This window comes from Apteryx mantelli, chromosome 1, assembly GCF_036417845.1.
Source record: "Apteryx mantelli isolate bAptMan1 chromosome 1, bAptMan1.hap1, whole genome shotgun sequence".
Taxonomy (NCBI): Eukaryota; Metazoa; Chordata; class Aves; order Apterygiformes; family Apterygidae; genus Apteryx; species Apteryx mantelli.
In genome coordinates this window covers 119,565,434-119,579,116 of record NC_089978.1, presented here as the reverse complement: position 1 = coordinate 119,579,116, position 13,683 = coordinate 119,565,434, and the positions used below count along the sequence as shown (strand labels likewise).

General features: G+C 38.0%; 1 protein-coding gene across 1 annotated transcript in view; it reads left to right on the top strand.

The window, feature by feature from the left end:
• The first annotated feature begins 6,429 nt into the window (after positions 1–6,429).
• The window catches only part of CD247 (CD247 molecule), a 60,205-nt gene continuing 52,951 nt past the window's right edge, over positions 6,430–13,683 (top strand). Inside the window, exon 1 of the mRNA XM_067289800.1 lies at positions 6,430–6,845. Within this exon, the coding sequence (XP_067145901.1) occupies positions 6,788–6,845 (58 nt within the window). The 5' untranslated portion in view covers positions 6,430–6,787. The remainder of the gene's footprint in view (positions 6,846–13,683) is intronic.

Sequence of the window (13,683 nt, the reverse complement as noted above, 5' to 3'; positions counted from 1 at the left end):
TCTATAAAAATGTAAATAGACCTCAGCTTTGCAGGATTCATATAAACTATTTGTAAATCATCTCAGTATTTCTAGATGAGAGGAATATTTTTAAAAACAAGATGACTTCTGGTAACTACAAACACAGGGTAACTTGACAAAGCCATGAAGAGGATATGGATAAGTATATGCAAATATGATAGAGACAGACTTTAAAAAGTTACTGGGTTATATGTATGTAATCATGTACATAAGCATGTATATCATATAAAAAAAGTCAAGATGCTTTGTACTTCTGTAGTATTTTATGCCAATGGAACCTATTAAACATCATCCAGTATTACAAGGTAACTGTTTCTTGACTGAAATTAAGCAGTTGTTTAGGGATAAGAAACAGCAATAATTGTGCAAAATCTGCAGTATGATTTTAAGAACCTTGCAGAGTTCTTTCATGTTGGCATTTAGCCAAAAAACAGTTGCCTAATCAAGCATGAATTGGATTTTTGATTTGTTTTAAATGTTTAAATGAATTTCAATTAATTTAAGTTTCCCCCCCCAGATGACCACTTGAAAAATCCAGAAGATGTATGTGTTAGGGAGAAAGAGGGGAAGAAAACATAGGAAATGAAGATACTTGTCTCAGGCATAATATTTGGCTTGCCAACAGCTTTATATTCATGAAAGACATCATCTTACTATTCAATTGTGGTCCATACAGCCATCCAGGAAAAAGAATATCAAACTTGCTCTATAATTAAAAGTAGCATTTCCAAAATGGAGGTTTGGTGGTGAAGTGCTGCAGTTTTCCTATGTATGCTGTAATGTAATAAGGCGAATTCACCTGCAACTAACGGGTGTTAATGTTAAATGTTAATGACCAGTGAGAGAGTATCTTGATTACTTAAAGGAAAAGAAGTATTGTGCTTCCATCTTTAAAATATGGTATAAGCAGTTGGATGTCCAGCACATTAAAAAAAAAACTCCAGAGCAGATCATAAAAGCCTCACTGAGAATGAAAGAATTGGACATTACATATTCAGTAGTCTCAAGACTAGCATATTTCAAGTTTTTACTAACACCTCCTATATAGGTTTCTAAAACCCATGTTGCATGGAAAATTTTAAGAGCATAGCAGGAACAAGGAACTGCTAGTCACAAGAAGCAAAATAATGAATAGGAATTCATTCTTATACTGCATCAGGGCCTCTTTATTATCTCCCATAGGAAATGTACACTCATGGCCATGTTTGTCTTCATGGTACTGCACAGGTGTCTGTTTTCTTTTATTCTTTCTCTTTAGATGTGGCAGGGTTTCTATTTGCACAATGCAGCTGCAAGGAATACTGACAGTCAGGTGGGGTTGTCTTGGAAAAGCAGTATTCTCACACACACAGGGGAGCAGCTGTAGTGAGACCAAGTCCTCTTTGCTTCCTCTTGGGAGCTGCAAAGCAAGACCTGGAGTTAGGCACTCTCTTCTTTCCAGCTATCCATTTGCAATGCTGGCAAATATGCAGGGGATAGACTAATCCCCTTGGAATGTAGCAATTATCACTAAATAAGTATTAATTGCTGCATTCCAAGGGGATTAGCACAGTAGAACCCAATTACAGCAAAGTGAAACTTCACTGTAAGGCACTACAGTGCATTGAAATGCAGTGAAGCAATGCAGGACTGTCAGTCTGCAACATTTTGTCAATATAAATTGGTCTTACACACTGTAAACAGCAGGCTCTTTTTTCTTCTTTTCTGTGCATTAGTCTAGTGCACGAATGGCATGCCTTGCTGAGGGCTACAGCTTTGCTCGCTAGAGAGAGCTGTTGTCTATTTAACACCCATTATCTTCGTGTGAGCATCTCCAAAAATTATTTTGATACTTGTTGAGTTAGTTCTGGTACTACAGCTCTCATTCCCTGCTGGATCAGGGGCAAGGCCCTACAGTCTGACTGTAGATTCTCCCCTGTCTTTAAGGTCAGCCAGCTCCTCTATTAGGTGATGTAGGTATTAATTTTGCCTGCAAGTACTGACTGTACCAAATAGGCTTAGGGGAACTTCTGATAACTGGCCTGTTCTTAGTCCCAGTGGTCTGTCGTGATGATTACAGGCAAGCCCTCTGTAGTAGCAATGCATGAGCCAGAGGGCAGTGTGTAGTTATTTTTTATCCTCAGCTTGACTGTGGTGCAGGTTTGTTTTTTAGTTTTCATTTATTTCCTGTTAAAACTGCAAACACTGCTGCTTTCTTATAGCGTAACCAGTAAGCATAAAAAAGGGATGCTTCTGAGGGTGAATCAGCCCCTTGCATTAGAGCTCTTCCAGAATTTCATGTGTCCAGGGAAAGAATGACATATTGATGCACAGAATCAAGTGAATGCATGCTTTGTCTATTTTGTGAGAGTTATTATACCTTATAAATAATGAGCTGCACCTTAACCAGTGTTAAACACAACTGAGTTGTAGGTGAGGACTACTTCAATTCCCTGACCAATTCAGTTTCAGGAACCATAAATAAAATCTTGCACTCTTCCCAGTGCAGGTAATTTTTGAAATGCACTTTCCTCCACAGATGTGCTTAGACAAAGAGTTAAGTTAGCTGAGAGGTTTTCTTCACCCAGCAGGGAGGGTTTTGTCTCCACTGTGGCCTTGTCTGTACTGAGGAAAAATTGCTGCTGGTTCAGCTGAAGTAGTGTTGGCATTAATCTGTACTCTAGCGTTAACAAGGTTCTTATGATCTGAGTAAACTGAAACATCAGCATTGTTTAAACTGTTGGGAAAAATGCATGTGTGAGGTTGCCTAATGTACAACATGGGCAGAAACTGCCAAAATTTTAACTGCTCTATGTAGTTCCTGGAGATGCAAAGACAAATGGGCTGAAAAGAAGGTGGCACTGTAAGAAAATAATTTCTTGTAAGGTAGCACAGGCCATATGAACACAAAAATATCATTTTCCTAGAAAATAGACTATTTCTCCTTTTATCTTTTTCTGTACCCCTAAACTGCATGTGATTTACTATCTCCTGTGATGTGTCTATTTTGAGAACAACTCGCAATACAAGCATGGCTACTCTCTTGCATACTTTCATTGTATTTAGATTATAGTGATACGCTTGCCTGGTTGCAAAAGTTGGGGGATTGAGAAGAGAGAATTTCCAGGGGCACTATCATGCAAAGCCTGACTCTACCCATACTTCTAGATGAAGTCCGTATACTCTTGCTCTGATCTTTCCCTATCCAGACCAACATCAAAACATGGTGGCCCAAGTGCTGTTCTCCCAGTGTGCATGCTGTTGCCATTAATCTCACTTTCTTATACAGCACTTCATTCCTTTTCCTTACCTTTGGCCTTAACTCTTTATTCAAAGTGATAATTTGCTGGCTTTCTGCCTGAGGGAAAAGCTATGATCAATAACAGGAGGAGACAGGGGTCAGCAGAATAGTGATGAGCAGTGCCATTTGCTCCTCTGAAAATACTGTTACCAAAAAATATCAAAAGTTAGTATGATATTATTTTAGCTTTTGGATAAGGGGTCAATAAGATTTAGGCAGCCTGCAGTGAGAGCAGGAGTCCTTTTCCTCTCACTAACTCCTTACTTCAGTCACTATCCTGTTATTTGGAGAAGGGGATGGAGAGGGCTTATCAGGGTCCTGTTGGAATACGGACCATGTACCCCAGCACAGCCATTTCTGGGACTAATGATGCCTCTTCCAACCCCAACGTGTGATGGTGGCTTTGCTGGACTGTGCCTTGCCCTCTGCCTGGCAGTGAGTCAGGGACCATATCCAGCCTCCTCTTGCTGCTTCAGGGGTAAAAGAGCACAGCAGGAAACCCTCCTTGATGCTGAGGGAGAGCAAAGACTTGGCGCTACCATCTAAGCATCCCAGAATGGCACCCAGCGTTTTGGGCACTGCAGTGCCTAATACCAGTGCCTAATAATTTTGGTATTTTTGGTACCATATATAATAATTATTATTAAATAAAAGGCTAATAGCATGTTATCAATGTATTACCCTTCATTACTCAAGAGAACAAGGTAAAGAATTTCTTGGTCTGCTTCTTCCAAGAATTTCAATTAGCTTTGCTTTCAAAAGGCTATAAATCCTTTTTATATGCACAGTAACTCTCACCCTGCCAGTCTTCTTCAGACTGTTAGGAAACAGTTATCACCAACCCTGTCCCCATTTCTGGTGGGGGACCTCATTCTTCTCTCTCCCTCTCATTTCTAAGAGCTAGAAATGATAAAAACCCATTAAGTAAGATACCTGTGCTCCCCCCCACTCCAGCCTAAGATCTGACCCTGGAATTCATTAATAGAATTAATATTGTAAACATTCAGCAATCTTGTGTTGGCTTTTTTTTTTTGGTGGGGTAGGGGGAGGTGAGGTAGGCTTTAAAGTGCCTCTAAGTCATGTTTTCAAGCTTTTTCTGATTCACAATTGCCTAAAATGTAGTCTTTATTTCTGTTAGTATGAGTGAAAATTTTTATTCACATTAAAAAAGAGCACAGTAGTGTGAGATTTCACAACATTATGTCCATATGAAAATTAGACAAAATACTAATTAATGCCCTAATACTTTCCTGGAGAAATTACTTCAGTCTAGTATCTCCTTCTCAGGAAGTTCTTTCTAAAACTCCAAATTTCTCCTTTCTTAATTTTATCTCTTTATGCTTGGTTGTTCCTCCTCTCTATTGCACTAAATAAATCCTTTTATTAACTGCTTGCTAATAATAATAACAAAAAATGTAATACTAGTGCGAAATGCTGAGGAGGAAGTACCCCTAACCACACCCTGCCTCCCCTTGCTTTTTTTCCCATGCATTTAAAAATTCTATGTTTTTTAAAAGGACTATGAAGTGTCCCTGATTCCTGGTTCTCTTCCCAGTGCTAGTGCTTTCTGTTCCCTGTCTCACTTAAGCTTTTACAGACAGAGAAATTAAGTCTTAACTGCCACAGCTTTGTAAGGCTAATTTGAAAAGCATGTTGAGGTCCTCCGATAAAAGCATAATGAAATTATTTAATATTGTTAGCACAAATCAATTTCTCGTCTTTTGTCAACTCATAGTGTGAAATGTTCTCTAGAGCAACCTTTGCTGGGTTACTGCTTAAATATGCTTATTCTCTTGCCTGTGTAGTTATCCACAGCTGCATACTGACTGTTGCTTTAATACCACCTGATTTGATCTCTAGCTTGGCTTCTTGAGGAGATGAACTTCATGATTCTTCTAATTCAGCCTGCCCGTCACTGCTACCCCAATAACTCTTGAACTGAGGGTCAACTTTAATCCGGTTAAACACAGGAGTCTCAAGAAAATTCAGTTCCTACTTGTAATTTCATGTAGCTAGCTAGAGAGAGCCTATTAGTGTTCCCAGTGAACCAGCAGCAGAGAAAACAGGGCATTTTTGCTTTTGCTGGCCCAGCAACAAGCAGCCAGCCCTGGGCTGCTTGGTTGGTCAATCAGCATGCACACATGTGCTTCGAGTCAGCCACGTTCCTCACTGCTCCTTGCCCAGCCCGAGGTCAGCACAGGAGAGCTGAGGGTGCAGGAAGGCCATAGGGATATCCTTACATGCCTCGGCTTAGAGGAACGCAGAAGGGACTACAGAAACTGTGCTGGATGAAGAATGCAGGCCTGCAGGAAACTAAGCTTCATGAGTGCAGCTGCTGGGTGGACCTGCCCTGTTTGGAGTTGCTTGGAGTACAGTATTAACTAAAGAGCTTAGAATGCAAGGCTGAAAAGTCCTAGTAATTCCCAGAAAATAACCACATTGAAACCACACTTCCTTATTCTGGGCCGTGCTGATCTACCTTGGAGTCTGTGGCTGGAGGACAGCTACAAGCAGTAAGCAGGTTGAAGCATGAGGGCCACCAAGTCTGTAGGTGTAGCATACGTAGCTAGAGGCTGCCAAGCTTTCTGTTTCACCCTGGGGGAGGAGGAGGAGGAGGAGGAAGACGTGCGCACTGTGCTCTCCCACAGAGATTGCACAGGCTCTTCTCCCTGCACAGGCTGCGGTGACTCCGAGGACAAAATGGCTTCAGAGTTCTCCACATGCAAAGAGTATTTCAAAATACAAGATGTGGTATGTTCACATCAAAGGGCATCTCTGTTTCCTGGTTACATACAAGTACAATGAGGCAGGTAGTGCCAGTTGTGCTGCTGGTTTATGATGTGTGGACACAGTCTGCAAAGACAGAGAGTGAGTCCAGCTCTTTTGGATGCAGGCTACCAGATAGCCCTGAGAGTGCAGCAACTTTCAGTCACTGATGCTATTTCTATAGTTCAGTCAGAGATTTGGAAGTGAACTTTATACCTTTACCAGTTCAGCTAGCTACTTGTTCAGGAGTGACTTGAGCTTGCTTACAATTTAAACTTCTATTTATGATATACTACATACTGAACATAGTTATACAGTATCCTTTTGAAGCATGGATGAATTTCATACTGGATATACTTTCTAGGCCCCTTTTAGAGATTGGTAGCTACAGAATTAGAATGTCTTAGAAACCATCAGATGAACTAAAAAAGGAAAAAAAACTTAAAAAGAGGAAAGAAAGAAAAATACAAAAGGAAACCCCAAACATCAATACCAAGAATATAAAACCCAAACCTCTGAAGCCGCCTGGTTGTGAGGCAGAGGAAGGCGCGTGTGTTTCAGCTATGCTGCCGGCAGGTGGACTCTGAAAGGCCTTAAAGAACTGGTGCTTCCTGCGGAGGCAGGCAGAAGAACAAAGCTCGTGGAGGTGCCTTTTCACCTCCTTGCCCCACTCTACTAAACCGTGGCCTCCAATTCCCCGACACCACCCAGGGGAGCAAGATGAAGTGGAAGAGGATTGTTATCTTTGCTATCCTGCAGGCACAGCTCCCAATTACAGGTAAGGTGAGCTTTTATATTACAAGGAGCTATTTTAAAGCTCTTCTGAGGTGAGGAAAGAGCACGATGTTTCTGTTGGATTCCCCACCCTTTTGGTAGCAGGAGGGTATCTGTGTGCGAAGCTTGACCATATCTGTTCCCCTTATCATGGCTAGTTATGTACTAGTTCAGGACCAGGGCTGCAGGACTCATCAAATATGAACTCCCTTGCTATAAAGATACCCTTTGGAGGGTAGGGAGAAGGAAATGAGGGCAGCAGCAGTAGATACTGCCAGTGAGGCTTGCTTTTGCTGTGTTGGAGCAAATGCTGTAGCTGATTAACAATTTGTAGCTAAATATGGTTCTCGGCCCTCGCCCAAACAGCTTTGCTTGGGATTTAAAAGGAGAAATGTGATACAATATTGAAAATGTAGTCACTTTCAGTAATGTGCATAAGAGAGGCTTGTAATTTAGTTACATAAAATTAGAGATGAGTTACTTCTTAGTAGTATGTCGGGTAGTTGTTTTGCAATAAAAGGCATACCCAGCAGGTTGGAAATAGGGGAGAGTATGTAATGATAAAAAGGCTAAAATCCTTCCATTTGTGTCATTACCTTCATGCTTGTCTCTACTAGGCACAGTTTAAAATGCAAATATGTTGTCTTTATATATTTATTTCTCATGGTGTATACATTGGCTCCTCTTGGGCAGAAAGTGAAGCAGCTTTAGTATGCACAAATCTTGAAAATTCACATTCATTTTGGGAGAGAGGAATGTTCTTCTTAATAGTTCATAGGAGGAAAAAAATTGAATTTACATCCAGAGAAGGCCTAGAGATAGGCCTGAGTTTGGAGAAGTCCGCAACTGTGAAAGACTAGTAGGTCACCTTTGAGCATGTATTTAAAAAAAAAAAATCCACTGGAAGAGTTTCACCCATAATGTGTGTAGTGAATATTCTTAACAAATACACCATCCTTCTACTGAAAGTCTTTGGAGACTGTGACAAACTTTTTATTCAAGTTTTCTGGAGATTAGAGAAAGAATTCACAGCCACTCACACTGTGGAACCAGTTCTAATAATTTGTGGAGATTGTTTCAAGAGGATTTTAACTAGACTTGCATTCTCTGTGATAAGCATGTGTTCTTCTATTTGTTTTACATTTATCAAGCCTGTGTCCCTTTCTGATACCTAAGTGCATTGTGGACACTGTATGCAGAGATGAAGATATGAGACATGAATAAACACTAGAATGCCCTTTCCTCTGGGTCTATGAAAAAAGTTCTGAAATTTACAGACCCTTAAGATTTCTCAAGAAAAGGTGATTTTATTTCATAGGCTTATACAGAAATTACTTAAGGTCAAAATGTATCTGAAGAAATCTTTTCTCATTTTCTCCTTTTATTCTGTCCCAAGACATCAGTATTTTGCATAGTTCATTTGTACATTTTTAGCAGGAAATTTTTATTGAAAAATATGTAAAATGATGTAATACAGTTTGCAAATGGCTAAAGCCAAGCAATATAAGGGCCTTTGGTGAACAGTTCTTAGGGGTATTCACATTCACAAAGAATACGTAGGGTCAGATTTTGAACAGGCCGCAGTTGCCATTGATTTGGAGATGGTTGCCTCAGGATTTGAGGGGGAAGCATGTTTGACAGGATACCTGTAATTCTTCAAGGAGTAGTAGAGTTTAGCTTAAGAGTATAGGTAAAATAAAAGAAAGATAGCACAATATTTGTAGAGTCATTGCTACGTTATTGATGCAAGATACTGACACAGTAACAAAAATGGAAGATCGCCATGAACTTAGTTCAAAGCTGAGACCAAACAGATGAGTTTTTCAGCTCAAAGCTATGAACAGAAGCAAAGATCTGCTGCTGCCTGGGGTGCTTTCAAGCCTTTTTAGAGTGAAGTAAACTCATTTTTTCAAAAAGCAAACTCAGAGTGGACAGAAGGTCAGTAAGCTGCATGCCATCTTACAGTGAATTCATCTACATCACTATAATGCAGTTTTGTGGTTTTTTGCTAACTAGTTAGCTTAAAGATGCTGCCAGGATTGGGACTGATGAACTCATGAAGACTTTCCTTTTGATCTTTTGAGTACTGAAGGAAATATGACAAGCGTGAGAAACATCTTGTTTTTAAACAAGTAATTCTAGAGGTGGGCAACAAATTCTGATACAGATTTTGAATTATTGACAGCAGACCACAAATTTCAGACTGTTCAAACTTGGCCTTTGATCAGTTACAGAGAGAATTTTGTATCATATCCATACTTAGTTTTCTGTATTTCTACCTTCGGAAGTGCAAAAGGGTTGATTTGGAAGTTTGTCTGAGGTCATCCTATATCCATTCAAATAAAAAGTGCATAAAAAGAAATATTCCAAATTTCTGAGCAGATTACTTTGTTAATCATGTTGTTCTTTGATACGTGAGAAGAATTTTAAAAGTCTGCTGCCCAAAGAATCTCAAACAAAATGGCAAAAAATCTGTCCATGTTTTACATAGTTTTTAGTCTAAAGCGTGACAGGCTTCAATAGCAATAAAGCAGTACTGTGAGCAATATTGTAGAATTGCTCCTAATTTTTTTTTAAGGCTGTTGAGATGACGTTTTGATTTATATATATACATGATGCATGCAAAACCACACATACACAGAGTTATGTATATATGCATATACACATTTATGTGCAAGGGTTCTAAAAAGGACAACCCTTCCCTGTTTTGTACTTCTTTACAGAATCACTTTTTTCAAAATCATCTGTTCAACAGAATTGGGCAATGTACTATTTTTGCTAACTCTGCAGAAAGTAGAACATCTCTGCCTTTGACAGATATTACTTGTGCAGCTCATTTTAACAATATTTTGCTGCTCTCCATAACTGCCTCTTCTATCCATTGGGTGCCATGGCGCATAGGGAGCCTTTTTTTGATCAGTTCATAGTCAGGAAAATAAAATGGACAGATTGTGGGGTTTAGGTTTCATTTATTTGTTCCTTTCTTTCCTCAGATCACTTATTTAGCAGATCTGCAAACTAAAGGATCCGTAAACTAAAAGTTGTTTACAAGACTATCCAGGAAACTCAAACAAGTAAATGTAAACTATTTTGGATACCATTGCCACTTCCATTTGCCCAGTCTCTAAGCTGTCCTAGCTGAATTTGTGTTATGCCTAGGGAGAAAAAGCTAAAGGCTTAATTTTGTGTTTTCTTTACTTTTTGTCCTTTCTGTTCACAATGATTCATTAATAATTCATGAAAAAACTATGAACTGGCACACTTGCAAATTGAACAAAATGTAGACAACTGTAGTCTTTCTTTGTCGAACTCTTGCAGTGCTACGTTCGTTTTTCTAATGCTTGTTATAGAGTAAGTGCTTTCTATCTGAAACCTTCCAAGCCAGATTCCTAATGAGTGAAGTAACAGGTTAATGATCGCATTCCTTCTGTTTTGTTTTTTTTTCATGTACACTAGATGGGATCTATATACAAAATGGAAACAACTGTCTGAAAATATATTTCTCTTTTATAATTTTATCCTTCTTAAGTAAGTGTGGATAAAAAGCCTAAATGGATAAAAAAATAGGAGGTTCGCTAGCAGCTTAAAGGGGATCAGAACGTGATTTATGAATAGACATTCATATAAGGAATGCTTTTGACAACCATTTTCTGTTATTCACACAAACTTGGATTGTGATTAGCGCCATGGGTAAACCAGTAAAACAAATAGTGTGTATATGTATATATATAAAATCCTTGTTTTCCTAACTGCCTCCAAACTGTAACCAAACCCCCTTTAAAAAAAGAAAGACTTGCTTGCGCTATTGCAAACAAACATCGAATAACCGCCTCCTCTAACTCATCGTATATTTGAATATCTGTATTGTATGTAGAAATGTAAAATGCATCAGCTACTGTGGCAAGAAAATAGAGTATTTATTTTTAGGGTGGCATGAACAGAAGATACAACTTCTTAGAATTATTTCTAAAATGTTTATCATGCTAAAGGTGTGCATGCGTCTGTGTGTATGTGCATGTATACTTTTATGTAAGTTGTTGATTTTCATTGTTCTACTGATATGACTTCAGTCAACAGCTACATTAAAGTTTCGCTTGATATTTCTTTTTATCATTAAGAAAACAGTTTATGCTGTTCCAGAATCTTTGAGAATTTGAAATTTTACAGACTTTTCTGATTCGCACTACTGCAATAATGCAATATTTGGAGACAGGCTCTGAATACTGTTCTGTTAATTAAATTCAGTTCTGCACCTTTAGAAAATACATAGTATTTGTATTTTAAAATATTACTGTCCAAATCGGATTTCTCTGGAAAGCAAAGGAGATATATAAGTCCACGTTGTCATGTGCAACTGATTAATAATTTCATATATAACCTAGATAAATGTGCATGCAAATGAGAAGCTTAGTTTGCAGTTCTTCAGTCTGCTCACTCAAATGCACAAATCTTGGGAGACAGTGGAAATGTCTAGCCACATACATTGGATATGTCCATCTTTGCAAAAGGTAGATAGACTTACGGATGTGTAGTTCTTTCACTCCTTTGCCAATTTAGCTATTAAAAATAGAAGTGAAAAATATCTAGCTGCTAAACACCTAAGCTCACAAGCACCGGTGTCTATGCAAGTTCCATTTAAGTGGTAGAAGTCATATTAATTTTTGAACCATAGGTAATGGAAATATTTGAATCCCTACAAGTTTTCTAGGAGTATTACAACAACCTTTGCAAGCCTTTAATGTATTTTGTTCACGGCATTTTGTTATATAGTTGATTTAGTCTTAGAAATTGGAAAATGGACAATCAACTAGGATAGACGAAAATATACAAAATGAAAGGAAGAAGAAGAACTGAAAAGACTGGGAGTTTTCCATCTCCACATACTTTTGGTATGTGACAATATGTCAAACATAGTGCTTCTGGCAAACAGGTTTCTGAGCCAGATGAAATGTTCATACTATGGGGCTATTTGTACATGGAATATATAATCATAGGGAAATCGTCATCTATATCCCGATTCTTTCTGAAAATAAGAAAATTTTTAATTTATTTTATTTTTAAGCAAAGGAGAAGCCATAAAGATAACACTTCACTCTTTGAAAGCTCAGATAATACGAAAGTAAAATATATACCAAATTAGAATTGTATGGAAGCTGAATAGGCTGAAAGGTTGAAAAATTATCAACAAACAATAACATGAAGCATAGCAGGACACTCTAAATAGGTCAGGCGGTGGCAGTATTATCGACGTTTGTGGCTTTATAAAAAATCTCACAATATTTGATTTACTTAAACTTGAAGCTGTTGTCTTAGTGAAAACTTTAACTGCCACCACAAATAAACTTTTTTAGTCAAATTTTCTAGTTTGTAAAGGAAACCTTGAAAATGCAAACCTGCATGGCTCCAGAAGCAAATAGAACAAAACAGTTGCATAACATGTCATCTATATATATATATATATTTTTTTTTAAGGCAATTGCTAGATCTGGGGGGTGATGGACCAACCTGCTTCAGGATGTTGCGATGTTTGTGGTTGGCAAGCACTGAAAATAGTTTCCCAGTCAAAAAGTATATCAAATATTTAGAACCAGAGAACACAGAAAGAGAAGCTTTCCTCAGTACTTCAAAATTTGAATCACAAAAACAAATGAACAAATTTTATAATAAAGTCAGAAACTAAGGGACACAAACACTGTTCTCATGGTATAAGCTGCAATGTCCAGGAAATGTGATGAAATAATACTGATTTGGGTGATATATTTTTTTCTATTTAAATAAGTGACTTTTAAATAAGTGACTTTTGATAGTTTTAATAGGACAGTGACTATTGAATAAAGGAAAGAACTCTGTGACTACAGAACACATTTTTTCTGGTTGTTTATTCAAATTTTGTAAAGAATTTGTTCCAGCTAGGAGCATGGGTGTTTTGTATTCATTCCACTTAGAATATTACTGTTATCCACATGACAAACAAGCCTTAAATAAACAGAGCCAAATACCTGTATCATAAATGCTTCCCAAATATTTAATGCATATGTGTGTATTGTCAGTTCCGTCAAATTCCTTATGTTCCGTATTTTCACAAAGCAAACTGAAGCTTCAAAGGGGGAGAAATAGAAAAATGTCTGGTTGGCGGTTAGATGGATGAGGACAAACCCTTGCACTTGCCCAGATCCTGCAAGTGCATGGAGCTTCTTTGTGCAGGTATCTGTGTGGGACCAGGGCCCAAAGTGATTTGTTTGTGATTAGATACTTTGCTTAGAAAAAAATTATTTTGTATTATTTAATACAGAAACTCAAAATAAAAATTAACATATAATTTGTTATTTTATCAGATCAACTTGAAGCAAGAGTTTTGTACAGTATATCAATATCACTTTTTAAATATTTTTGGCAAAACATTTCAGTCATAGCGTTAGATACTGAAAACTCTTAGTCCTCAAATGTTGTTTGTTTTGTTATTCAGAAATAACTGAATGGTTTGAATGATGACTTTTAAAGCAATAAAGAAACTGGATTCCTGGGCTGGGATCTTACAGCTCACAACCAATACATCAGAACTTTAAACCTCTGAGAAGAAAAATTTTGGCTTGTGTATCATGGCATGCATCTAGAGCCATATAATTGCTAAGTACTAGACCATTTTTCATTAGTATATTGGCAAGTGTTAATGAGAAAAGCCAACATCAAAACTTCAGTAGGAAAAGTCATTTTTGTCTCCAGCCACTGTATGTTGAGGTTTACACTGTTGCCCATCCTAGTACTGTCTGTGCCCCTGTCACATAAAATCGATTGCAATGCAAAAGTCTTACCAGAATTATCTGGGATAATCTCTGTCTCCA